The following is a 25,134-nucleotide window of genomic DNA, read 5'->3' as shown; positions in this document are numbered from 1 at the left end:
AAGACCAATCTTGAGGTTGGACACGAACATTTTTAGTGAATCATGCAGATGCTGAGCATGGACAGATTAAAAGGGGTAATCGTCTAATCCATGATAAAGATCAGGTTCTCTAGAGTTTCCGCCATTAAGTTGATAAATTTCATAATGAGAATAATGATAAGTACATGATTGTGTGTGCATGAGTATGGAAATCCCGTGTCATGGACAGATGAACCAACAACCGACATGGAGTGTGTAGTGTACATACACGTATGGACAACGTACGTAGACAGGGCAATAAAAATTACGTCCATCCTAAATGAAGGAAACCTCAACTCGTCGCTTTAGGAGCACGAGTACCTACCCCCACCACCTGGGTTGGTTTCCAGCATTCAAGTGTATTGTACTAGTTTGGTTCGGTCCGTTCGTTGTTGTCCACAATTTCATTTTGAAAAGCCCTTGTTGGTCGCGCACGAGCTCAGTTCGAGAGCAAACATATCCTGAAGCAAACATGCCAGACACTCACTCACCAAAAAAGCTTCCCCTAGTTGAGGTTTGGCTCGGAAAAATGGACCTGACGATCAGACCAGATGAGCACGGTGGGATAAGGGGAGGCAGACATTAATTTATCAAGTACAAAAGGTACTTTTTGCGTTTTAGTGACACAACAAAAATATCTCCTATTACGGTTGTCGCAACTTATTATTTAAGGGAAGTCTACCTAAAATTATTTCAGCAAGTATTACAAATTGAAAACTATTTTGGGCATTCGGACGGATTTTGGGAACTAGTTCATTGACAATGTTATTTATCTTTTGCATGAATATATGATTACCGTTCCACAAAGATTGGCACATAAACCATACCATGAGGCCGCTTGAAGACATATCTTGTTCATTTGCTAGTAAATTTTACAATTATTGGTAGTTACAAGAAAATGTGAAACTTTCCTGTGGTTCCACCGTGCAACGGCAGATGATCAGAGGGGATTGAGGCTCCAAGGATCAACTTTCTAGATCGCTGACTCCGAGGCGTAGAATTGAGTGAGAGCCAAGAGCGACGAGATCAGTCAGAAAACCAACGAGAGAGCTGCTCGTCAATGGTGGGCTTGTTAGTTTAAAGCGATGCAAATCATTCCAAGTTTCCCTCCCCCCCTTTTTAACCCGAGATTTATGGACTTTCTAACCCCTTGAAATGATTGTGTTGAATGCAAGCAATGCCTCGTAAAATCGTCGGAGATTCCAACGACTTGATCAGATTGAGTCCCTGATAATTTCTATGGAAATCAACGCTCCGCCAGAGACGGATCGTTTCCGACAAGTTCCATTCCAGAGAGCGAGCAGAGCAAGAGTGAGCAAGACTAGGAGTACGTCCACTAGTAATAGTTATAGGCTAGGAGGGGCAGATGGAGAAATGGCTTTTAATTTGATTCAGATCCCCTTGGTCAATGAGACAAGAACTCCTCCTATCTCTGATGGTGTTTGCAGTACTCGTCGTACCAAGGAAACGACACTGCGCTATGCTCCGACCATGAACTACAGGGCTGCGTGCTGGACGTAGTTTCTGGAGAAGCATCATGGAGTTCTTTTTATCGGGGCTCGTTGAGATCTCTTTATGGCACAATGGCAGGTCACTGTATTGTAATTTTTTTGCATCTAGCGTGTTTTTTTTGTTCTCTCATTTTCTATTTGCTCCTTAACCATGCGTAAGGGCGACATGTACTAGTTAACCGTTCCATTTCACTTAAAAAATCTCGGAACACTGAGAGGTGGTAGCGATGATTGATTTTTTTTTTATTGTTGTTCTCTCCCAGTTAGGAAATGTTTCTGACAATTCGTTTGGCAATGTCGAGCTTCTCAGCCGCTCTAGGAACTTCTTTCCGTCCAAAGTCGGAGAGATGATTAATGCATGAGCTTAGATTTTCGCGAATTGTCGGGAAGTGATGATAAGGCAATCCTTTTTCCTCGCAAAAATTTCTAACATGAGGTGCCACAGTTGGGTAATGGCTATGGTGCATTCTTGGGAAGAGATGGTGCTCGATCTGGTAATTGAGACCTCCATTAAGGAAACAAAGCTTTGCCCCACAAACGTTGGACGAAGTGATGAGCTAAAGAATGAATGTTAAAGATCGCGTTAAAAATCGAGAGCTCATTCTCGGAATTTCGGAACGGAAACGAAGGGATCACGCAACCTTTGAAACTCTTGTTACTGTACCTGATTGTAGAGGAATGAGTTTTTGGACGACGTATCCTCGAGTTGTTCAACCCCATCAAAATTGTGGCTGATATGAAAAAAGAACGACAAATACGTGCCAAAGACCATAAACATGGGCATAATGGTCAATGGTGTCCACAAACTGGGTGCTAGTACCATCGGTAGCAAAAACCATCGTACCACAAAGAAGACGTTCCAAATGTGTTCGCCCAAAATATAAGGCCGAAGTAACACTGAGAAAGGAGCTTTGTTGGCGAATTCCAAGACAGTGGTGACAGCTTGATAGATGATATTATACCCAAAAACCAGGATTAACAAGAAATAATGCACATGCTGAAAGGCATACGCCTTGAGAAGGGGTTGATTAGGGTTGAGCCGAAGGATGGGTGATTTGCCTTCGATGTCCGGATCAAGAAAAACGTCATTCGTGTGAATATGATGTTGAACCACGTGTTGATGAATCCAAGACACGGAACTGCCACCATACCAATTCTGAGCCAATCCTATCAAGTGTAAAAGATCTGGTATTAAAAGGTGTGTTTGGGGATCTCAAAAATCTCAAAATGAATCGAATTTCTTTTGGATCTGGTCTCTTGTTGAATGAATAACAGTAACCTTGGCAAAAAAATGAAAGTAAGCATCTGTGGGCCGATTTACATTTACAATAATCAGTGCGAATGGTCAAGGGCATGTGATTTTGAATGGCTCTAAAGACGAAATCAGGCCATGTCAATTATTACCCAGATGACACAACTAGTTGAGGGACAGTCCCAAAAATTGATAGCAATTTTGTCATGAGGCATTCCATTCCACCTCTAGTTTATACATGAGATAGAAGTGACCTCCTGTATGCACCATAAAACTCGATTTGATTTTGTTCCAACTACGAAAACGTTTTTCAAGGCCACTCTAAACAGATTGTACACACTGCACGTCCGACAAACTTGGCATTGTTCATACAAAGGAAGAGTGTTTGAAGATCGTCTACAATACTTTAATTTCCCACGGGCTCATAATCTTACGATATTCAGCTTGAGCCATAAGAATTAATGATACTGAATAAAAGTTACTTTTGATGACTATAATTTCTCTACAAACAAACCAAAAACTAGAACCGGGTTTGACCAACGATTGAACGATGAAACACACGATCAGACAAACAAAATACTTTTTCTCGATTTTTCCACTCCATTGCCCTAACAGAATTATTCTCTCAAAAACTATGTATCGAACCTTCCTCTGAACCCACAAATTTAATGATATTCAATTATTTGTGACAAAAGCATTGAATCATTTGCCAATTTTATCGTTAGGCAAAAGTGGTATGACTAAAAGAACAATCAATAAATCTTCCTTCAATTTTACGGTTATATGCCCAAAGGCACAAGGTACATGAAGGATTTAAAAAAATAGTATCTTCAATAATCAAACGTGTGTTTTAAAGTGTACTATACACTTTTTTGAACTCATTTCTTTTGGTCTCTGGATTTAAAAATGCGCCCCTTGATGCGATTGTAATTATATCTTCGCCCCCTTTCTTCCTCATAAAATAAAAATATTTTTTTTTACCATAAAATTCTCAATTTAAGTTGCCTCTTTTCTTTCAGACGTTTTGAAATCAGAACTGAAATGTTCCATCACTCAAAGCCAAGCTCGTTGAAGCTCTTAAAATTTACATTCGTGTGACTATGTCTCGAATCTGGAGGGATTAAATAAGTTATCTAAAGCCACGGTTACAACATTGATAGCAGATTTGCTTCTGATCCTGTCTAATTTGGTAGTTGAAGGTGGTGCGAGAAATAGAATCAATCATAAAAGCTTAAACGTATGTTTGTACGTTGGGCTATGCTCGCGATTTGAGGCTCGTCACGTTTTTAGATTTATCTCCAAGACTGTTCGCAAATACTTCTTTTTCATCTGCATAGTAGGGCTACATTTTCTTTGATGATTCGAAGATCTATTTGTTTCGTTTAAAAGCAACCTTCAACCCGACTTACAACCAATCTGACGATGTAATAGAAGGTCAAGAAAAAAATAATGAACACGAATTTGATTTTAAATACCTTCCTGTCTTTTCTTAGACGTCAATTTTTGGCAAGGCTATAATAGATTTAACCTGTCATAGTTATATTGATTGAACTTACCCCAAAATCGATTCACCCACGGCTTTCTTGAGAGCGATCCATGATTAGCATCGTGTTGAACGTTCAAGCCCATCAAGGCAAAAAAGAAGCCCAGGAGAGCAGTTTCGAACCAAGGATATCGCGCGTTGTAATGCATATGGATTTCCAGACCGATCGCCGTGCTCCAAATGAGTGTGGCTTTGATAAAATAGCTCCATGGAGCGAACGACTTCATTCGTGGAATGACCTTGTCAATCCGCTCGCAGAGCTCCAAGTAATCGGCATTGGTAGCTGGATCATAAACCACGTCCGGATGATGATGTTCAAAAGCCTCTTTGACGCGAGAATGGGGGAACGTCCTTCGATGGTAAGAAAGAAAGGCTTGGGTGGCATCACGACCCGAGAAGGCCCGCAAGAACAAAGGCCCACCCGGATGAAGGTCAGCCAATTTAGTCGAAGAGTAAACCTTCCCCTCGACCAAGATTTGATCCGCAGCTAATTTTGTAGCGGACATCTTTTCCCTTCAATGACTCAGACGCGAGTGAATTTCAAGCGCTCCATTCAGCTATCTTATATTGAGCGAACTTTGAACTCCAACATGGTCTGACAATCAAGCATCAGTTCTGACGCTACATCTAGAATATTTTTTCGTATTTTCCGTAGTGCATAAGCGACAAAATCAGCCAGTCACACGCATGTACTTTTGATCTAGCCACTTGTGTTTGCGGATCGTTCGGGAACATCATACGAGAGGCACTATGAAACACACACGGTTGAACAAAGTCAATTGAAATAAAAAAATGCAGAGAAAAGGAATAATCAAATTTTTCATGTGCATAAATAGTCCTTTTTGGCCGAGGAATGATTACAACTCAACGAACATCTTTGTAAAAGGTGAATATTCAGAGAATTTGCAATCGTTTTTTTTGTTAATTTATACTTTAGTGATGCTCTGCAATCATTCACAATTTTGGTTTGATTTTGCATATCTTTTCTGCACCTTCACATCGATTTCACAAATTTATATTGCTTCATTTAGGACTCATTTGTTGAGTTAGTGCATTTGACGGACACTTTGAGAGAGATCAAATTATTCAAATTTTTTGGGATGGTTAAACATGAGTTTAATGTCGACATTTAAAAGAATAGCAAAAAAACGAAGGTGCATGTCAAAACGCTAAAAAAATATGGCATGTTTTTCTTGACAAGTTTTTTGCATGGAGGTAATTGGACAAGCGTGAAAATGTTGAATGTAAGAGATTTTGCAGTCATTTAGCAACAGCTACATAAAAGAAGTGCCACATGCACTTTTAAAGCACGATCCAAGTTGCGTAAGAAAATATAATATTTAGTCTTCGATAGGGACGGGCACCTTAGGTTGTTAAGCTCAACCTTATTTTTTCGCAAAAAAATTGCTTCCCTTGGGATAATTTTTTTTTAAATGATATTTAAAAGATTCAAAATTTATATTTCTGGCATTTGAACTTGAGTAAAAGGTGGCAAACTGCATAGAATGTGTCACTAATCCAATAAGATAGAAGATTTGTGTGTGAAATTGTTTTGGATTCGTGTAATATGAGAGATGGTTGTAGCGCAGTTGACTAACGCGTGACCGAGTTGAACTCGGGTTCAGGGTTCGATCCCAGGTCCCAGGCTGTAGGAAATGTAATCCCACGTTCTCATCGGACAGACAAAACGCTATCTTAATTTCGAGAGGCTTCCAACCTTGACAGATAAATGCACCCTCTGAGGAATAGAAACTTGACACAATAACCAAAAAAAAAGAATTTTGACACCTTGGCTGGTAAAGATTTTGTTCACCTTTTCACCAAAATAACAATTCTTATTTGAAGTTGTGACAAGACATTTGAGGTGCGCGCAAACCGTCTCTAAAATATAACTTCACGTACAGTACAACTATTCAGCTATGGGAAGAAGTCAGTCACCTTGGAAACGACGCTTGTGAGAAGTATAAGTCACGAGACCACGTACTGTAGTTGCTGATAAGTGTGTATTACTCGAATAACATACAAAACACTAAAATTCAATGTTTTGAAAAAAAACAAGCGAATTAAACCCTGGACCTTGGGACTGTCCAGGCTCCGCCACTAAATAATTACGAAGCTCACTGAGCAAAAGTTTATGTAGTTCAATCCAAGCTTGAGACCAAGCTGTGGATAAAAAGTTCAATCCCATGGCACGATTTTTGTCGAAACCATCCACGTGTGAATCTGAATCATTAAAAGTCAGCATGGTCAGATTTGACCCCGCATGGTTGGGATTCAGTTCAATGGTCACAGATTGTTCAGACGACGACATCTTGGCTCCTTCGATGTGGTAAACTGAGAGCCACATGATCAGACTCGAAAGAAACAAATGGACAATCTTGAAAGGGTTTACAAGTCACGCCTAAATGGCCGCCCATGCACAAAGCATATTGTTTCCACAATACTTACCCACATGATCTCAACACAACTTATCGACCGACTTTGCGACAGATCATTGAACACGCCTCTGATTTCTTAAGTGAATGCAGGACAAACGAGCATGCAAAGTGTTCAATTTCAATGCCAAGAACAAGAGAATGGAAAACCACGTTGAGCTACGTTGACGATCTATTTTTTTATTTCACAGTAAGGCAATCCCACGACAACAATCGATCATTGTTCGCTGGAAAATAATCAAAACGTTCTATTTAGGAGTCATATCTGCAGAGTAGAAATATATCCCGGTTTCACACAATCATGAGCCAGGAGCTATTTCATACAGCTTTTGGCTCGTTGGTCAAATGCATAGTCACACCAGGTGGAGAATCAATTTTGTCTTTTGACAAAAGATTCATCTCAATTTCCGTGCTGAATTACAAAACTCCGAGCTTTCATTTTTTTCGCATTGCAATATGCGCTACTTAACCTGAGCAGAGTCGCGAAAAGCGTGTTTGGCCTTTCAAATTGACGTAAGGACGCGCAGATTTAACATGAAGTTTATGTACGTACGTACGTACAACATTCATATTATCATTTTATCCAAGCAGGCGTGACCGTCGCTTCAGCTTATTTGACAAAATCTACCTAGAATGCTCATGCTATTCATTGATGTAGGTAAATTCATTTCAGGTACCAATGAGATAGACTCGACTCGAAACCGCAATGGTCTACGTATTGTAGGTTGAGAAGATTTGTCTCGTTCGTTACTCTGTGATATATGTGTTGAAAGCAGGGGTTATTGCTTTTATTTGCACAGGGCGTGGAAAATCTGATTCGCTCGGCTATGACTTTTTGCATTGGGCCGTTTGCACACCAACCCTTGAGAATGACGAGCGAACGAACGAACGAGTAACGCCAAATATTGTACACGTACTACTAGGCGAGATAACGAGGCTTGTTACAATGTGCACGATGGCTCATTGATCTTGCATTTTTTTTTAGCCTATGAACACGATTGAGCTCCAAAATTGTTTCACTTTCTGGTTCAACTTACCAATGGCTCGTTTGAATGGCTTTTTCAAAGGCTTTGATAAGAACATCCGCCTCCAATGTTGTCACCGGGGCTGGATTATGTTCTTCCTCGTTATGAACATGGTCTTCTTCCTCTTCTTCGTAATCCTCATAGTTTTCAAAGTTTTCGTGCCCCTCATCGTCGGCCTCTTCGTCTTCATAATCTTCTTCTTCGTCGTCGTCGTCGTCCAAATCATAAAATTCCGACGCATCATTGATCTCTTTGAGAGCGTTTCTATCAAAAGTTACCTGGGATGACGAAATCGGGTCGGATTGCATTTCCGAGTAAGACGGTTGTTGCTGGAAACTGACAGATATCGAAAATGTACAACTCAGACCTGAGCAAGTGCTTGAATCCCAACGTCACGGACAAATCGAGGCCAAAATGTCGGCTTTTACATTTGTGGTGGATGCTTTGACTTTTTTACATCTGATAACCTAACTCGTCCCTCACCTGGCATTTTGAGAATTTGACACGATCACTCGTTGAAGCATTCTCACGATCATGGAGTTTTCATATTCCAGTGCTTTAACCCTTGCTTGTAGTTTCGCAATCTCATAGTCTCGGTGCACTTTTTGATTCGATGAAGCAGCCATATTTTGACTCGCCTTTTCGTTTTCACCTCTGAGCTGATCTCGTTTGTCCGCGCCCTGGAACCGAAAGTTCATATCGAAATACATTGGTGAGAGAAGTTCACTTGGCACTCAGTTTGGAAGAAAAAAGTAGCACATGATTGAATAAATACTTTATTTCTGTCAGAGCAAATCGCTTTGATGATTAAATGTTACTGTTCGAGTTTCACATTTTTCCATTTGAGTATGTCGTAAGAGCACATGGGAACGAACAAATCGTACTGGATGTACTGAAGTATCAGTGGCAGGAGTAAATTGGACGGTGATGTCGAGTTCCTCCCATAAATCTTGTCATATCACAGAGGGAGGAGTGAAAGATGTGCCTGTGAAGCAGCACTTTGAGTTCTCAGGAGCATCACTTCCATTCTCAACTAATATAGTTGTCGTAGAAAAAGATCTGCGACTGCATGGCTTTGCAATCCGTGGCGAAGAGTTTGTCCGAGATTCCACTGCCGATATCGAGACATTTATTGGTGAGCTTGTGGATCAGTCGGCCTTGTTTGGTGTGAATCCACTCTTGGTCCTGGCCTTTTCCGTGACAAGGGACCATGTGAACGGGCAATTGGCCCAAGTCGTTGCCAATCTCGCCCACTTCGGCACAATTATCCTCTCGACGAATATCGAACTTCTTGGAGAATGAAAAGAATTGCGAGGCCGCTACGTAATCATGGCAAGGGTATATGCCAAAGTCGTAGGTATCCTTTTCATCGTTTTGAAGGGTATCAAGACAATGATTGTTCGGGTTCCGCACTCGTCCGTAGGCAAATGAATGGTCAGGATCGTCCAGAATGAATTTTTGAGGGAAAATATTGTCCAAGTACCATTTGAAAGATTTGCACTGCCTCTGCTTCTTGAACTCCAAGCGTTTGGACACATCACCGATATCCGTTGACAACAAATCCGGCCGGTTCATGTAGAACAAACGCTTAAAGTCGTCCATCCAGACTTCCACGGTACGGGCCGTATTAATGCCGTGAGTATCCTTATTTCCAGGGAACGTGTAAGGGTGAAAGCTCCTAAAAATGTGGCCCACACGAGAGCATGGGATAGTCTCCAAGACACCTCCACATTGCCACACACGAAATGACATCTCCAGATTTTCACCGCCCCAAACGTCCATTTCTTCGTCGTAGGAGCCAAAATCCCAAAAAGTCTGTCGGTTTACGGCGAAAAGTCCTCCAGCCATGGTCGGCGTTCGAGTTGGCGCAATCGTGCTCCCACGGCGGATCTGCTCATGCTGTGGGATGTCCACCCAGTTAAAATGCCCGCCCCACGAAAAGCCGCCGATTTGAAAGTAAACCCCGTTACCATGATAATACTCCATGGTCTTATCATCAATCACATCGATGATGGGCACCACGAACGCGTTGGGTTCATCTTTGATTCGTTGGGCCAAGGGCTGATACCAATCATCGCCACATTCACAATGAGAGTCCAAGAACAACAGATTATCGCCTGTGGCCAATCGAGCCCCGGTCAATCGGGCCCGGATAAGTCCAGATCGTTTGGACAGACGCTTCAGTCTCACTTTACTGGGTAGTTTCTTGCGAATGTACCGGTCTAATTTGCCTTTCAGATAAGGCTTGTCACTAAAATCATCCACGAGGATAATTTCTTTGAGCAGGTGTCCCGGGGTCTTGTCCAGTACGCTCCAGATGGTACGAAGTAAGGGGGTCCACGCTTCATTTGTGAATATTATGATAATACTGGCATTGGGAAGGTCCTCATCGTACTTGACAGCTTGACATAAAGGATCACGAGTGTCGGGCACAACCCGATGAAGGGAAATTTTGTCACTGGCGACGATATTGAACGCCTCCTTGGCCATGATACGTGTAGCTTCTTCGGCTTCATCCCCTTTCAAAAGTACTGGATCCCCATTCTCACCAAACCCAGGGACGACTTTGGCATCGTCGGCGGCAAATTCATCAAAACCACGATCCAAAGACTCGAGTTTCGATAGATCTGCCGATCCTACAACATCAAAGTAATCCAAGTTCTTGTCGACCTGGATGCCGTTAATGGTATTGGATCTTCGTTTTCCCACAGGTTTCAAGGATCTAACAGGAGGAATACGATTGGCCATGAAGTCTCGACTGGGCATTTGCTGCTGGTCATCCTCTGGGGGAAGTATAAGTTTGAGCTTGGCATCATCAATGTCGACTTTGGGAGCAAGTTTCGTGTCAGGCTCGATCGGTTGATCATCGACCTGAGCTGCTTTTCTTTTGGGTGGGTCGTACTTATAATCGAAATCCGGATACTCCTTGGCCTTTTGCTTGCCCTTGGTTAGAAGAGGATCGAACTTGCTCTTGTGATGAGAGGAAAACGTGGGCAAATTGCGGATGGATGCGTGATCTGCGGAGTTTTGTTTCAAGGACCCGATGTTCATCCAGGCGAAGAGGAAGCACACAGCCACGCCTACCACGATCTTGTAGCGGTTAGTGATTTGAAAGAAGGACTTTCTTCGGAGTACATTGCAGAAGACTCGGATTTGCAACAAGATGGGATTGCTCATGGTAACTGCCAAATCTGAAGGGGTTCACACCGAGCAATCTGCACTGCGAGCGCGTCCAATGGAGATCCTGATGATAGTTGCACTCACGTGGGCGTGGGTCGAGTGACAAAAGGCAGTCGGTTTTCAGTGCATGACGACCAACTTGTCGGGAGTAAGACATACACACGCACACAGACATCCAAGCAATGACCGTGCACTTATTGAGGCTGCGTGTTCATGAGGAGATCCAAGATCTTGGAAACCAAGACCCATGAAACCGATGATGGTAGGAGCCTTGTTCTGCAACCAAGAACCGACCAGAGATGGATGCACCTCTTCGATTAGAGCTGCACCTCTTTCAAACTCCAATCCGATACCCGAACTGAAGACAGTGGATCAAAAATAGGCTGAATGACTTGATAATTTCAGCTAGAAGTGGTCTGGTGGTTGGTATTCAGGACGACTGACTGCATTGTCCTGATCCTCCGAGTTATTTCGGTCCGACAACCAGCCGTGCACGAGAAGGCACAATCACGACCAAGAAATCATCTCGATTTCAGTCGCTACATTGTACCCGGGTGTGCAATGTGTCCATGCTGCTTCTACCTGGCCTATCAGTTGGATGACGGGGGGGGAGCTTCAAGGCGACTTGGCCTTAGTCAGTCGGTCGGTCGTCTGTCGGTCGGGGAAACGCCGTCGTTCAAGTCCTAGCCGTCGATCCCCGCATCAGAAGGGCCACAGCCACCAGAGGTAAACGATGATGATAGTGATACAAAGCGGGCTTGTTTACCTGCGCTTCCTTCCTTCAGCTACATGTACGAAGAATGATGGAGATAGACTCGAGACCTCAGCAATCTCAGCCAATACATTCGTCGTTTGTGGCAAGGACGTGGGTGCAAGTTCTGATTACGCTCTGGATGTCTGGAGGGGGGCGGGAGGGAGGACGACAAGTAAGTGGGAAAGAGGGCCGGACGGATGGGTGGAGGGACAGGGAGGCAAGGAGGGAGGAGGGATGAATATATGGCACTACAGAGCCGCTACACAAGTCGCGAAAGTGGCGAGGAAAAACGTTTGAAGATCGGAAATCATATTTAGAGGGCGATTAGGGCACGGTTTCACTTTCCATGTGAAGCTGAAAGGCCATGCATACAAACATCAACCAACCAACCGACCACGACCACTACAGTAAACGAGGATAGGAATGAGCGAGCACCCACCACCACCACCACCACCATATCATCACCACAATGACTTCATAACTCACTCACTCACTGACTCTTCAGCCAAATGGCGAGGAAAGTCGGATTCTGAAATGGGCCAGTCAAGTGGACTCGAATTTGGTCCTGTGAGTCCGTTTGACGTGGAACAGGACTGAGGCTAAATGATCAGGGACTAATAAGTTACAGGCGTCGTTTTAGGCACACAGGATTTGGACATATGTACGGATTTTAGAAAGAACGAGAGAAACGGACGGGAGTGAGGTCGAATCCGACTTAGAAAATCGTGTCGATGGATTGGAGGCGTATTAGAGCGACTGGTTGGCCTTCGGGGGACGAAATGCTTACGAGGTTAGGGAGGGATGGAGGGAGGGTGGGTGGGCCTGACAACACAGTCGAACTCTCGATGATTTGGTGTGGCGTTTTGAAATCCGCTCAATGGTTCTAATGTTGTGATTCAGTCAGCTGTTGAAATAGAGATCCGGATGAGGAGAAAGGTCAGAGGTGAGAAAAAAGCCCTGGGATTTTAGCCACGGTTCAGATAGTCCAAGGGTGGGTAAAGGTTAGCTGGCTTATTCTGTTTAATGGCAGTTGAGAGCGGCCTTGATGAATGGGGTCCACATCAAACGGACGGGTTTAAAGAAAAACCGGATCACAGATTTGAAACAAAAAGTCACCCACAAATAAGGGATAATAGGAACAGTTGTAGTATTGTTCCGGAATTGTTAACCATGACAGCCAGTTTGACGAGCGTTCCGGATCAGTTCTTTCATTCAGAGAAACACGTTTGGTCATAGAGCTAATAAGGCTAGATCGCGTCTGCCGAGTTCCAATAAATGCACCACGGTCGAGATAAACGGTAGTTGGCTAAAAACGGAAAGGAAATTGTACATACATAAGGACACTTTTTGAAAACAGGAGACTTAAGATGACCTTGTTCATTTTGGTCTCATGATTGTAACAAGTGCCCCTAGAAACGGTCATGACTTAGTTTTGACAAGTTTCCGTTTACTTCAGCCATCCAACCATGGAAGGTCAGGACAGACACCAAGGAACTAGCTAATTTATTCTAATTCTGAATGATTCTTTTCTGTAAAATTAGATTACACTTTGAATACACTCTTTTCGCCAAGATATTGCAACTCATTTTCTGACTTCACATGTCTTGCTCACACATTGCTTCCAATTTCCTTTAATCTCTCTCTCTAGATATCATCTCAATATCTCGCAAAACATTACGCCATAAAAGTCTGAAGGATGGAGATGTCGGAAAACCAATCTAGTCCAAACACCTCCATGATTATCGGTCCAAGCTTGTCTCAACTCTCAGTCTCAAGACTCAAGGCAACAATGAGCAGGAAGTGATAGAAGTAAACTACAAGGGGGATTGGGATTGAAGGAACTTGTCTTGGTTTGTGAAGGAAAGCGATCACTATCGCACAGGCCACTCTTTTCGACGACAAAGATGTATTGTTGGGTGTACATGGGTTCAAACTATTGGACATTCATTAGCGAGCAAGGAACGATGAGTAGTATCACATCAGAGAGCTGGTAGAGTGAACAATGGGAAACACAGGAAAAACATACAGGCGAACCTTATTTTACTCCGTTCTCATGCCCTTTTTTGGCTTGGCGGGGGCGGTGATCCCTCGGCGAGGAATCATGGCATTGGTGATCTTGAGATGTTGCTTCAATTGGCGCCATTGAGCCATGGACAACACAAGCACTGCCTGAAAATTAGAATCATCAATCAGTCCATTTGCACTCCATCCTTTTTAATTACTCGCACACTCATCTCCGAGTCAAGGAGAAGCAGGAGGAGAAAGAGCGGCTGAGCCACGTTGGAATGGGGCCAAAGACTAGCCTCTCTCCGACCTTTGGAAGGTTTTTGAACGCGAGATCTCAATGAGATCACGTTCACGTTATGAACTTGCACGTAAAGACACGTCTTCATGTTTCTTGTCAGACACTCGAGAAAGTGACATTAGCATTTTGTTTAGAACAGTTACAAAAGAGGCGTTCGCTGACTTGATTGTAACATGAGATATTCTGCTAGAAACTGACCACGTCATGGCAAAATTAATTCATCACCCATCAATTCAGCCCCACCGAATGCAGTCAGTTTGATCAGTTAGAACAAAACGATCAGTCACAAATCACATCGAAACCTTTCTGTGAAGACCCGACGATAGAGCTGACATCGGGGGTCACCAGATCGACTGACTGCTAATTGACAAATTGGATTTCACTTTGGTGTGCTTGTATCTCTGTTCATGATTGCGACTTGCCATGGAGGAAAGTTTCGGTGCGGTAAGATAGCGATGTCAAGACAAGGTGAAGTACACACCTGATTTCGGCTGTTCCCCTCGTCCCCGATTTGGGTCGTTTCCAGGGTCTTTCTCTTCACAGGCTCGATGAAAGGCATTCGATTTTGAATTGAAAATCGAACCCGATTCTCTTTGACGAGAAATGAGACATGGAAAACATTTTCAACTGTCGATCCGAAACTCTGGGGGTCAATGACAAACTCAAAGTAGTTAATGGGTCGTTTCCCATTGGCTTTAAAATAGGTGACCAAGCTGCCATAAGCAGCTTGAACCATTGCTTCGGTCAAATTGTCGGACTTTTCAGTCTCCTTCAGAGCCGTGGACTTCGTGACGTGAATGTTTTCCTTTTGAGACTGGAAGAGAGATTTCTTTTTAGTGTGAAACTAATCTTGCCATTGATTTTTTTGCCACACTCTTACCATGCGCTTTTGTTTGACGAGATGAGTTTTGTTCGTAATCTTGGTTTCGGTTAGAGCCCCATTCATGTACTGTAAAGATGGGCCCCGAGCAAACAGGCCCTTGGTGGCTTGACCTGAGATTAAAAATATACCAAGTACGTACAACCGCCAATAAAATAGTGAACAAGAGTCTCAATTCACTCACCTAATCGCACCCAGTTTAGTTGTGGAATGATGGCGTTGCCATTCTCGTCCTTGGACCCATTCATGACCGAGATCAGTTTGTTCGCATATTCTTGGGCGTGAAACCCTTGGACATTGGTGGAAAAGCCTTCCGCCCGTTGACGGCACAACCGCGAGATCTGTTTACAAATCTGGGCATCTAAAACCGCCTCCTCGGCGTGTTTCACACGCGAATATAACGCATCCGCCTAGGGAAGAACAAGAACAATTGAATGAGAAATAAAAAAATCGTATTTTCATCAACTATTCAGTAAACTGTAGTGAGGTAGAAGCATTAACAACGCTTCAACGCTTCTTTTTTTTCTAATAAAAAACCAGAAAATATGTAGCTCACTCTTTTGATGATCTGGACAGAAGAAGGCTCATTCTACGTATGTCCTAAGATTTCTCTTTTCACCTGGTCTATAACATGTTCCAATCTCTCGTCCGTTTCCCTATTTTGATGATCTTGGAGTAAAGTTTCTTCGCCCTCATGGGTGGTCCAATTCATCAAGTCGCGATATTGGTCTCGAAGTTCTTTCCGTTCGTGTTGACTTTGCTCGACCAACTCGGTCAGATTCCGCTCCTCATGCTCCGCCTTAGATTGCGACGAGGTCTCCGCTGACCTTTTATCTCGCCGGAGTGTATTCGGATCTACCTCGTTCAAGGCTCCATTTTGAGCCATGATTAACTCCTGGGAGGCGGAATTCGGAATTCTGCTATGTTAGTCGACGTTTGCCCAGAATCCTTGGGGTATATTTGTTATTGTTGGGTGGGTTTGACGTTTTCCCGCCCATTCGTAGAGAGATGATGGCAGAGAAATGACACACAAGGGAAACTAAATCAGGGTAGATTTGGTGTATGGCAGGGGAATTGACATAACTATACAATGTAGCACTGATTAGATTGAAGTCACTCAAAAGCAAGGATGTTAAGAAAATATTGTTGAATTTGATATCGATGTAATTTCGATGTGTCTTGAGTCATGAGAAAAGTAAAGGATTCAGTGAGGCCATTTTAACTGTCATGGGCCGATTTGCCATGAAAGTTTAGTTATGTATGTGAAAGCATTAGCTTTGCTTATGCTCTTTTTAGAGTACTAAAACGTGATAAGAAGGAACATGGTATCCAAGTGATGTTGAAAGTCTATTGTTGGTGAGCATACATTATAGATGGCCAAGATGAATCTGTTTTTGACCCAATCCAAAGAACTTCATCGCCAGACTCTTCCGTAAGCGATGATGACAATGTCAACAAAGGCCTTAGTTTTTGACGTGAATGACGGCATACGCATTCAGGCTAGTGGAATGAATGACCCACTGTGATCACTCACGCACGTGATTAGGAGTCGACCCTTGAACAAATGTAGGTCATTCACAATAAACATGTCTTGACTTTTACAGCGTTTTAGCATGAGGTGACGTAGCGGAATACCACGTCGTCGCTGAGCTATTGAGCCATGGCAGATAACCATGGTTATGGTTTTAATGTGTTGTATTTGCGGCGTTTCTATCGCTTGCACGGATTGCTCTTTCCGAACTGGAAATCGCTCAACACAGTACTCATGGTCCTGTTGGTCATCCTATCGGGTTTGGAGCAATGGCTGGCCTTGTACGTGGGTCTGATTTCAGGCGGGTATTACAAGGTGTTGGGGGATCAGGATTGGAGCGGATTTCAGACCACCACGCTGGATGCCACGCTCAAGATCATGGCCATGGTCATCACCAAGTCCTTCCGAGTCTATGTGACCAATGTTATGACCGTGGGTTGGCGACGATCCTTGACGATGGCCTTGCATCAAATGTATTTTGCCCGCATCCGTTATTATCGTCTCAACGTTCTCGGTGATTGGCATGACTTTGTATTCCTATTGTCTTGCCCTTTAACCATGACTGTCTCTTTTTTTTACAGATGAAAGTGGTCTGGACAATCCCGATCAACGTATAACCGCTGATGTGTCGTTGTTATGTCAGTCGTATGGGAGCATCATCGCTGATCTGATCGTGGTACCATTTACCATCAGTTACTACACGTATTCGGCATACACTCGGGCGGGACCCGCTGGACCCACGGGCATGTTCCTGTTTTTTCTCGTATCCACCTTGATCAACAAGGTACTCATGTCGCCCGTGGTTCGATTAACAGTCGAGCAAGAGCGGCGGGAAGGAGATTTTCGTTTTAAACATGTGACAGTACGGACGCATGCGGAATCGTTGGCTTTCCACAAATCAGCCCGTGTCGAGTCAGTCAAATCTGATGAGAAGTTGTGGAAGCTCTGCCAAACTCAACAAAGCCTTTTCAACCGACAATTGGCCTTGGACTTGGCGACAAATACGTTCAGTTATATGGGGAGCATCGCCAGCTTCCTCGTGATTGCCATTCCGATCTTCTCGGGAGTCTATGACGACCTGAGTCCGAGCGATCTGGCGCGAGCCGTGTCGGAGAATGCCTTTGTTTGCATGTACTTGGTGTTTCAATTCACCAAACTGGTGCAAATGGCCTCGACCGTGAGTCGCTTGGCGGGAGTCACGCATCGAATCGGAGAAATGACTGAGGTGCTAATCCATATGAATCGGACCTTTCATTCCCAAGGTCGAAAGTCGTCGGACAATTCCGAGGATGAGGAGCACGACCATTTGGTTGAAGTTCTGCCCGATCAAAATCCGGAGAGTCTTGTGAAGTCGTCCCATTCGTTAGTCCTGGAACATGTCAACCTGGTCACGCCCAAATCACGAACGGTTCTGGTTCAAAATTTGAGCTTGAATTTGGATTTGGGATCCAATCTTCTGATCGTGGGACAGAGCTCGGCTGGGAAATCTAGTTTATTGAGAGTCATTGCTGGTCTTTGGCCACTGGACCGAGGTGTGATCCAACGCAATCTGTCAGACTTGGATGTGTTCTTTCTACCTCAACAGCCTTTCTTCACGGATGGAACTTTGAGAGAGCAAATCGTGTACCCGCTTCAAGTTGTGGGAACGCATATCGACCCACAAGAGTCCTTGGATCTCTTGAACATATTGGAGGAAGTTGGTCTTGGCGATTTGCCTCGACGATGTGGTGGCTCGTTGGATTCCGATCCGAAATGGTCGTGGTACGATAAATTGTCACCGGGTGAGATGCAACGTCTGGCCTTTATTCGATTGTTCTTCCATGGACCCAAGATGGCCTTCTTGGATGAGTCCACGTCAGCATTATCTTTAGACTTGGAAGATCTTTTGTATAAAAAATGTGTGGAGAAGAACATCGCTCTCGTGAGCGTTGGTCATCGAGAAACTCTTCGACAATACCACGACCAGGTTCTTACCATTGGGTTACCCGAAGGCCAATGGACTTTGGAATCTATACCTCATTAAGTCATCTTTAATCAATCAATCAATCTTCTGCTGTGATTCTGAATCAGGGTATGCTTTCAGCATCATGAGCATTGGCCTTTAACTTAAGTGGCATTAAATAAACTTCACCAAAAGAAACCTTAGCTTACGTTGTATAAAAAATAATTGTTTTTAATAACCTACGTCACTCTTGATTTTAGCATCATGAAGGAAACAAGTTGTGGCCATTGTGGAGCTGAGGGCTCGTTGGTGGACGAAGAGCATAATGCTGAGAAGCTTCTGGTGTGCACTGAATGTGGGTCAGGTGTCAAGGCCGCTTCAAACCTCGTTCATGGTCAAGTGGTCAATGAAATCGTCGGCAATAAACCCAAAACAAGCGCGTCCCAATCCCGCTTTCCAATCTTATCTTTGCCTCGACAAGTCCACGGATTCGTGGGTCGGACTCAAACTCAAGCCAATCGAGATTTGATGAGAGCTTTGCGTTACGTGGCCTCAGCTGTGAAGATTCCCACCAATGGACGCGTATTTAAAGAAGCCGAACATTGGGTTAAACTTGTATTCAATAACGGAAAGCGATTTCGACACCGCGAGCTCTCAGCGGGATGCATTTATGTGGTTCTGAGGAGAAACGGCGATCACATTTCCTTGAATGATTTTTCCAGTACAGTGGGCGTTCGACCGACCGACATTCATCAAGTGGAAAAGCATTTAATTGCTCATCGAGGATTTCGATTTGAAAGTAAGTGGTGGATTTGGGCAGATGATATTGGAAAAGATGTTATTTTTAAATTTCGTTCCCAGATCGGCCCGAGCGGATTCCATCGTCGAACATGACTCAAAGTGAAATTTTTATCTCCGGAAAGTTCTGGGACAAAACTGGAAGCCATCTAGTTAATGAGGCCATTCAAAAGAAAACCGAGGATATATTTGACATATTCATCCGCCTTGGACATGCGTCATTGCAACGAAGCCCCGAATTCATACTAACCGCGGCCTTTTTGGTTTACAAATCCGAGAACGTGGTTTCGAGAAAGAAAATGACCTTGAACCAATTCATTCGAGAATGCTCAATTCCTATGAGCAACTTAACCGAAGCAAATGTAAGACGTCAATGATCAACAGGCCAATCCACATTGATGGTTAATCTCATTTTGATTGTTTTCAGCTCACCAAGCCATTGCAAATTGTTTCAAAAAGCTTACGAGACATGGTGCTTCGTCTTCCCTATTTTGTTGGTCAAATTGGCGGCAAGCCTCGGAAATTGATCACGGAGAATGCTGTCAAGTACATGAATGACGTTTTGGAACACGGTCGAATCCTTCTCTCGCGATGTCAATCTCCCGATTTGGGTGCTGAAACTTCGGACTTGAAGTTTGACCAGGATCTGGATGTTAGTCAATATATCCGTAGCGATGACGAAATCAAGGCTCTTCGACCGCTCTATGACAAATATTTTAGCTCTTTCGAAAAGAATAGAAGTGGTGGCGTTACGTAATCTACAGTGTATTGTTAGAGGTCTCCAAAGAAATCCTTGCTATTTCCCCGGTTGGATGATGGAAGCTGGTGTTCTTGCTCCTTGGCTGTCAACATTTTGAAGTCTTTCCGTCGGATTTTGTGTTTCATTCGATTGAAGAACGGCTTCTTAGTTTTGTTGTAATCAATATTCTAAAATCAAAACGTATTAAATTATTAGCCAGTAGTCATTCATTCTGGTTACGAAAGTTACACTGGAAACTCTCAAGCAGTGGAGAAAGTAATTTTCAACCAATCCTTCAAGACTTACCTCCAAGTAGGCAATACTCCAGAATTTAACTTTCTGGTCATGCGAAACGGACGCCACAAACTCGCCTGTAGATGAAACGTCCAACCGCTCAATAGGAAAGTTCCCTTCGTGATGTCCGACCGCACCCAAGAAGCGATGAGGATAAAGATGTACGGCACTAAAAGCGACGTCATGATGAACCTATTTTTGATGGTCAATTTGTTGATTGACTTACCGAATGGTTCCGTCTTCACAACCGGTGATTACAACGTTATCTGTCACAGCTACCATATCATTGACTGAATCGGGATGCCCAGGAAAGTCTGCACTGTGGTAACCAAATTGATCCCAATTGTACATGTATAAACGGCTGTCACCGCATCCACAGACCAATTTGGAGTCATGATGAACCACGGCCAAACAATTCATTTCGCCCTCATAAAACTCAGACTGAACGTCGGATTTCTTACCCCGAACATTGTAGCTCATAATCGTGCCTATACGTAGGTGTCGAGCATGAAAAAACGTGACTGGCAATGGTTGAGATCAATCCGGTTTACCTTCCCCCGAAGCGGCAATCATGAGACGACAATCCTTGTCCACGTAGAGGTCTTTGACAATATCCGTGAAGTCGTCGCACTCAAGAACGGACTGTCCGCTTCTCGGATCCCATAACTTAACCATCCCATCTTCATCACCGGTAGCGCAAATGAATTCGTTGACCGGTCGCACCCGATTGAGGGGGCTCTCGTGGGCCTTGGATACTTTGAGCTTGATTTGGCCAGTTTCCTGTAAGAGTTTACGACCATGATCAACGCCATCATCACCCTCACTAGTCAACAGTTTAGTTCTGGGAGGCTTACCAAATCTGTAATTTTAAACGATCGGTCCTTCGAACCCGAATAAAGGTGTCGACCCGACGAGTCAAATTCCATGCTTCTAACCGTCTTCTTGTGGATTTGCAGTTTCTTTTTGGCCACATTCTTTTCGTTGGAATATTCGAATAAGGTGATTTGCCCTAAGCAATCCATGGCCAACCAAGTCAATCAATCAATTAATCAATCATGGACCTAACCCAGCCTTTTTGTTTTGGCTTACCATCCATGTCAGCCACGGCGATCAAGTCATTTTGGGGATGGAACGAGATATCGGCCACATTACTTCGACGAAATGTAATATCAGGCGGAGCGTTGCGTTCCTTCTGTTCTTTGGCTTGCCGTAAAGCCACAATCAAGGCGTCTTCAGCCGGAATGGATTCGTCCGCTGGCTTGGAGGAGTCTTCCGTCTGGGTTTCCCCGTCACTTTCGTTAGTGTCATCGTCAAAACTGTCATCATCATCATCATCATCACTATCATCGCTATCGTCCTCTTCATCAGAATCATCGTCATTTTTGAGGTCGTTGGATTTCTGGTTGTAATACGGATTGCTAACCGATCGTCGAGTCGACGAGCTGGAGGGTCCGGGTTCCACCACGATGATAGAGTCATTCGTATCCGAGTCCGAATCCGTGGCCGTCATGATCGTTTTCGAATTTCTTTTTGACCTGATCTGGGCGCTACTTTCCCCCAGCGTGTACTTCAATTCAGTCACGTGTCCATGTTTTTGTTGATCGCCTACTTTGGGGAACAATCAAAACCATGCCAAAATACCGGATCGTTTGTGCGTCATATCAGTCCCACCCATACCGGCGTGTCAAGGAAGGAAGTGGAAAACGGTTTTATTGAATGTATACGAAAGTAAACAAAACACTAACTAAGCCGTCAAGACAATTGAACGCCGACGGCTTGTAAGGCGTTGATGGCCCACATCGGATACTTTTTGTCCGGGTAATTGGCCAACATAAACGATTGAATGAATTGCGGGAAGGTATCGGCTAAAATGTTCTGTCGGATTGTCTTCATGAGTCGAAGTTGGAAGGCCACATTATGCACCGTGATCAGATGACAGGCCGAGGGTTCATGAATAATCGAATGGATGTAAGCCCGTGAATGGTTTTGACACGTAAAACAAGGACACTCTTGGTCGATCGGGTCAAAATCCAGGCGAAAGGCACGGGCTTTGAGATTTAAGGCCCCCGGATGTTTCATAATCAAGGCCGAGCCAAATCGAGCCGTCCGAGTGGGAAACACGCAATCGTACATATCAATGCCTAGAGCCGAACACACCACTAAATCCACGGCAAAACCCACACCCATCAAATAACGCGGCTTATTCTTCGGCAACTCGTTCGTAGAAACATGAACCTGAAACCATAGACCAACACCATTTTAACCTTCGATATTTGAAACCTGTATCCAAGCGATAAATTATATACGAGTACATACCATGCGCCAGAAATCGTCCTTGGCTTCGCCGCCGCTCAAACCGCCCACCGCGAAACCGGGCGTGTCGCGTTCAATGAGTCGGCGGGCGCAATCCTTTCGCTTGTCCACGTCCAATCCCCCCTGAACGATGGGGAATAAGTTTTGACGGTCTGGTCTAGAATTAAACTCCCACCTTAGCCACCCGGTCATTTCGAACTGTCATTAGATATTCCCGGCTACCTTTGGTGGGCTTTCAAGCATCGATCTAGCCATCGCACGGTCCGATGGCGGGCTTCCTCAAAGCGCTCAGGATCGGCGTGGGTGGCATCCACCACGTCGTCCAACTGCATCATGATATCGGCCCCGATGGAGGCCTGGATTTCCATGGAATGCTCGGGCGTAAGCATGCATTCGGAATCATCGTAGGGGGATCGGAACTTGACGCCGTCTTCGGTGATTTGAGCTAAATCCAGGAGGCTGACCATTTGGAAGCCGCCCGAATCGGTGAGCAAGGCTCGCGGCCAGTTCATGAAGCGATGAAGGCCCCCCGCTTGCTTTAAAGTGGACACGCCCGGGCGATTGCCCAAGTGATAGGTGTTCCCTAAGATGAGGCGACAATCCAAGGCTAGAAGTTGATCGGGCAGGAGGCCTTTGAGCGTGCCTTGTGTGCCCACGGGCATAAACACGGGGGTTTCCACGGTGGCGTGGGGTAGGACCATGGTCGAGGCCCGGGCTTTGGTGGTCGAGCACTCGGCCAACACCGTGAACTGCAGGGCCGAGCGAGCCATCAAGCCTGAGGGTGACGACGACGACATGTCGATGGCTGAGCCTGATCATCAAGGCCTGGATTTCGCCTGAACAGGGAAAGAACACGGAAGGGCACCGCCTCTCTTACTCAATGAGGCTGTGACCAGCAGTGGTCAAACTTAGTCAAACTGTATCTGGCATATTTCTCATGCTGTTTTGTTGACATTGGTCCATGTCTGTGTTTTTCCATCATAGATGTGAAGAAGCGAGATGTGAATGATTATATGAAGACCATTACGTTAGGGGTGGAAGATGGAGACCGAAGTATTGATGAGGTCAGTCAAACAGTCAAAATCACGATGTGTCAGAGATCTTTATAACGGATGTTTGCCAGGTCGCAAGCTAGGTCGCGAGACACCACGGGTAAAAGGTGGCTGGGCCTAGCTGGGCCCATGAAAAAGGGATTAAAGGGAGCAAACGCCAAAAAGAATATACTTATATAGCATCATTAGACCACGAAAAAAGTAAGTTAAGACCTGAAAACAAATTGTATCAAATTTCCAATCTTACCACTTCTTTTCTAGCTAATTTTTTGGCTTTTTCGGCTCTTTGGATTTTTTTCATAATAGTTTTCACACTTTAGATTTTCTTTAGCCGTTTTGTCGTTTGGATCGTTATTTGCCTCCTTTTTCACTTCTTGTACCTTGTTGGGGGACCTTTTTATTTACTTCTGGGCACCATGATCAGATGAAGAATTCAATCCTCTGCCAGACGCGTTTCGCAATTTTTTGGTCAAGGTTTTCACCAGCTTCACTAACCGCTGCCCGAAATGTAATCGCCGGTATGATTAAAATGAAATCAGCAAAAAAGAGACCTGCAGTTGAGCTATATCTGCCATCATGAGTTTGATCAAACCAAAACCCCAAAATTATTTGGTGAACAAGAGTCCCATGCAATGACACTAGGCTTCAGAAGAGAATCAATGGTTCACCATAACATTTGTATCAGTTTAAAACGTGTCCTATTGTAAAAGCATTGCAAGATTATTTTTTATATCTTATAAACATGATAAAGAAACTCAAAGGATAAACTATTAAATGCAGTTTGGTGCCCAGATTTTCTAACATATGAAAGTGTAGCAAAGAGGCTAAAATGGGCTAAACATGACCTTTTACCAATGTGACTTTTTTTTTCTTTGCATGATTGCAACTTTTTTCATATTTTCTGAACCTTTTTTCACATTTTCTGAACTTTTTTCGCAATTTTTTTAATTAAGAAGAAAATAGTGGAGAAACGTGTAATTTGTTGAAGGTATTCTTTTATCAAACCTATCACACCTCCTTTTCAGTAAAGGCCGATTTTTCACGTCATTTTTGAATAAGTGGGAGCACTAGGAGGGAGAAAATCATGATGAATAAAATGAAAAACATTGCAAGTATTGAACTTTTTGGTTCAGGTTTTCTTTTAATTTTACAGTCGAATCATTCATTCACGCCTGATGTTATCATCACACTGAAGAAACAGAGCTACACACCTAGATATAGGATTTGACTTGCTTTTGCCAAATTTCGGATAAGCCACCTCAAACATGATTATTAAGGGAAAGAGCCTCATGTGCTTCTTCCTTGGCTTTTTTCGCACCATATTGAAAAATTTGGATCGGATTTTGTGTTGACTTTTTGTGTCCAATTTTGTTGGCAGTTTGTTCCTTTTTGTTCAAAAATGATTTTAAAGATCAGTTGAAACCTCCAGACTATCGTGTTGGTTTATAAATCTCAACATAAAACTGAAAGAAATGTGGAACCCTTGTTGCCTTTTTTTCCTTGTATTCTTACTTCCAGCTCTAGAAAAAGAGAGATAAGGGGTGAGTTATCCCCTCCATCTA

General features: G+C 43.8%; 7 protein-coding genes across 12 annotated transcripts; 1 reads left to right on the top strand and 6 right to left on the bottom strand.

The window, feature by feature from the left end:
• Positions 1-1,751: 1,751 nt before the first annotated feature.
• On the bottom strand, positions 1,752-5,012 carry LOC131878298 (uncharacterized). The gene is made up of 3 exons (XM_059224233.1): positions 4,338-5,012; positions 2,194-2,696; positions 1,752-2,086 (listed from the first exon to the last, which is right to left on the bottom strand). The coding sequence occupies exons 1-3, from the start codon at positions 4,828-4,830 to the stop codon at positions 1,793-1,795; spliced, it is 1,290 nt and encodes a 429-aa protein (XP_059080216.1). The 5' UTR covers positions 4,831-5,012; the 3' UTR covers positions 1,752-1,792.
• Positions 5,013-6,308: 1,296 nt separating this feature from the next.
• Positions 6,309-15,989, bottom strand: LOC131878536 (non-structural maintenance of chromosomes element 4 homolog A-like). 4 transcript variants are annotated; one of them, XR_009373038.1, is made up of 9 exons: positions 15,523-15,989; positions 15,088-15,313; positions 14,904-15,016; positions 14,505-14,837; positions 13,745-13,887; positions 8,268-8,464; positions 7,797-8,120; positions 6,773-6,986; positions 6,309-6,701 (listed from the first exon to the last, which is right to left on the bottom strand). XR_009373038.1 is itself a non-coding variant. In XM_059224534.1 (5 exons), exons 1-5 carry the CDS (start codon positions 15,787-15,789, stop codon positions 13,759-13,761), a joined length of 1,068 nt encoding a protein of 355 aa, XP_059080517.1. In that variant the 5' UTR covers positions 15,790-15,989; the 3' UTR covers positions 13,334-13,758. The 4 variants fall into 4 exon arrangements, 1 of the variants encoding a protein (XP_059080517.1); XR_009373040.1 differs by having other exon boundaries at positions 6,309-6,678; XR_009373039.1 differs by having other exon boundaries at positions 13,753-13,887.
• On the bottom strand, positions 6,977-8,482 carry LOC131878124 (putative uncharacterized protein DDB_G0272194). Its single transcript, XM_059224024.1, has 3 exons — positions 8,268-8,482; positions 7,797-8,120; positions 6,977-6,986 (listed from the first exon to the last, which is right to left on the bottom strand). Exons 1-3 carry the CDS (start codon positions 8,480-8,482, stop codon positions 6,977-6,979), a joined length of 549 nt encoding a protein of 182 aa, XP_059080007.1.
• On the bottom strand, positions 8,545-12,202 carry LOC131878529 (polypeptide N-acetylgalactosaminyltransferase 1-like). Its single transcript, XM_059224525.1, has one exon. The coding sequence runs from the start codon at positions 10,959-10,961 to the stop codon at positions 8,814-8,816; it is 2,148 nt and encodes a 715-aa protein (XP_059080508.1). The 5' UTR covers positions 10,962-12,202; the 3' UTR covers positions 8,545-8,813.
• On the top strand, positions 14,254-20,139 carry LOC131878531 (lysosomal cobalamin transporter ABCD4-like). Of its 3 annotated transcripts, XR_009373037.1 has the most exons (6): positions 14,254-14,467; positions 16,508-16,948; positions 17,016-18,505; positions 18,637-19,175; positions 19,238-19,536; positions 19,602-20,139. XR_009373037.1 is itself a non-coding variant. In XM_059224527.1 (2 exons), the coding sequence occupies exons 1-2, from the start codon at positions 16,564-16,566 to the stop codon at positions 18,455-18,457; spliced, it is 1,827 nt and encodes a 608-aa protein (XP_059080510.1). In that variant the 5' UTR covers positions 16,399-16,563; the 3' UTR covers positions 18,458-18,636. The 3 variants fall into 3 exon arrangements, 1 of the variants encoding a protein (XP_059080510.1); XR_009373036.1 differs by lacking the exon at positions 14,254-14,467 and having other exon boundaries at positions 16,399-16,948; XM_059224527.1 differs by lacking the exons at positions 14,254-14,467; positions 18,637-19,175; positions 19,238-19,536; positions 19,602-20,139 and having other exon boundaries at positions 16,399-16,948; positions 17,016-18,636.
• LOC131878534 (WD repeat-containing protein 55 homolog) lies at positions 19,924-21,810 on the bottom strand. The gene is made up of 6 exons (XM_059224532.1): positions 21,297-21,810; positions 21,062-21,216; positions 20,759-20,987; positions 20,434-20,695; positions 20,220-20,376; positions 19,924-20,101 (listed from the first exon to the last, which is right to left on the bottom strand). Exons 1-6 carry the CDS (start codon positions 21,715-21,717, stop codon positions 19,946-19,948), a joined length of 1,380 nt encoding a protein of 459 aa, XP_059080515.1. The 5' UTR covers positions 21,718-21,810; the 3' UTR covers positions 19,924-19,945.
• Positions 21,811-21,891: 81 nt separating this feature from the next.
• On the bottom strand, positions 21,892-23,477 carry LOC131878535 (queuine tRNA-ribosyltransferase catalytic subunit-like). Its single transcript, XM_059224533.1, has 3 exons — positions 22,743-23,477; positions 22,524-22,677; positions 21,892-22,442 (listed from the first exon to the last, which is right to left on the bottom strand). Exons 1-3 carry the CDS (start codon positions 23,315-23,317, stop codon positions 21,960-21,962), a joined length of 1,212 nt encoding a protein of 403 aa, XP_059080516.1. The 5' UTR covers positions 23,318-23,477; the 3' UTR covers positions 21,892-21,959.
• Positions 23,478-25,134: the final 1,657 nt, after the last annotated feature.

The sequence above is a fragment of the Tigriopus californicus genome, chromosome 3 (genome assembly GCF_007210705.1).
Source record: "Tigriopus californicus strain San Diego chromosome 3, Tcal_SD_v2.1, whole genome shotgun sequence".
In the NCBI taxonomy this organism is placed as follows: domain Eukaryota; kingdom Metazoa; phylum Arthropoda; class Copepoda; order Harpacticoida; family Harpacticidae; genus Tigriopus; species Tigriopus californicus.
This window is presented reverse-complemented; position numbering and strand designations above follow the sequence as displayed.

Excerpts from the sequence above, each read along its gene's own strand:
- LOC131878298 (XM_059224233.1), bottom strand. The coding sequence starts at position 4,830 with ATGTCCGCTACAAAATTAGCTGCGGATCAAATCTTGGTCGAGGGGAAG. Across the intron at positions 2,697-4,337 it reads GTGGGTGAATCGATTTTGGG|GATTGGCTCAGAATTGGTAT; the intron begins GTAAGTTCAATC and ends TACACTTGATAG. Across the intron at positions 2,087-2,193 it reads ACTCATTCCTCTACAATCAG|CTCATCACTTCGTCCAACGT; the intron begins GTACAGTAACAA and ends TTCATTCTTTAG.
- LOC131878529 (XM_059224525.1), bottom strand. The coding sequence starts at position 10,961 with ATGAGCAATCCCATCTTGTTGCAAATCCGAGTCTTCTGCAATGTACTC.
- LOC131878536 (XM_059224534.1), bottom strand. The coding sequence starts at position 15,789 with ATGGCTCAAAATGGAGCCTTGAACGAGGTAGATCCGAATACACTCCGG. Across the intron at positions 15,017-15,087 it reads ACTAAACTGGGTGCGATTAG|GTCAAGCCACCAAGGGCCTG; the intron begins GTGAGTGAATTG and ends TTTTAATCTCAG. Across the intron at positions 14,838-14,903 it reads TCGTCAAACAAAAGCGCATG|TCTCAAAAGGAAAACATTCA; the intron begins GTAAGAGTGTGG and ends TCTCTCTTCCAG.
- LOC131878124 (XM_059224024.1), bottom strand. The coding sequence starts at position 8,482 with ATGAACTTTCGGTTCCAGGGCGCGGACAAACGAGATCAGCTCAGAGGT. Across the intron at positions 8,121-8,267 it reads TCAAATTCTCAAAATGCCAG|TTTCCAGCAACAACCGTCTT; the intron begins GTGAGGGACGAG and ends GATATCTGTCAG.
- LOC131878535 (XM_059224533.1), bottom strand. The coding sequence starts at position 23,317 with ATGTCGTCGTCGTCACCCTCAGGCTTGATGGCTCGCTCGGCCCTGCAG. Across the intron at positions 22,678-22,742 it reads TGCTTGAAAGCCCACCAAAG|ACCAGACCGTCAAAACTTAT; the intron begins GTAGCCGGGAAT and ends GTTTAATTCTAG. Across the intron at positions 22,443-22,523 it reads AGGACGATTTCTGGCGCATG|GTTCATGTTTCTACGAACGA; the intron begins GTATGTACTCGT and ends CTATGGTTTCAG.
- LOC131878534 (XM_059224532.1), bottom strand. The coding sequence starts at position 21,717 with ATGACGGCCACGGATTCGGACTCGGATACGAATGACTCTATCATCGTG. Across the intron at positions 20,696-20,758 it reads GATTGCCGCTTCGGGGGAAG|GCACGATTATGAGCTACAAT; the intron begins GTAAACCGGATT and ends ACCTACGTATAG. Across the intron at positions 20,377-20,433 it reads TGTGAAGACGGAACCATTCG|TGCCGTACATCTTTATCCTC; the intron begins GTAAGTCAATCA and ends CGTCGCTTTTAG.
- LOC131878531 (XM_059224527.1), top strand. The coding sequence starts at position 16,564 with ATGGCAGATAACCATGGTTATGGTTTTAATGTGTTGTATTTGCGGCGT. Across the intron at positions 16,949-17,015 it reads TTATCGTCTCAACGTTCTCG|ATGAAAGTGGTCTGGACAAT; the intron begins GTGATTGGCATG and ends TTTTTTTTACAG.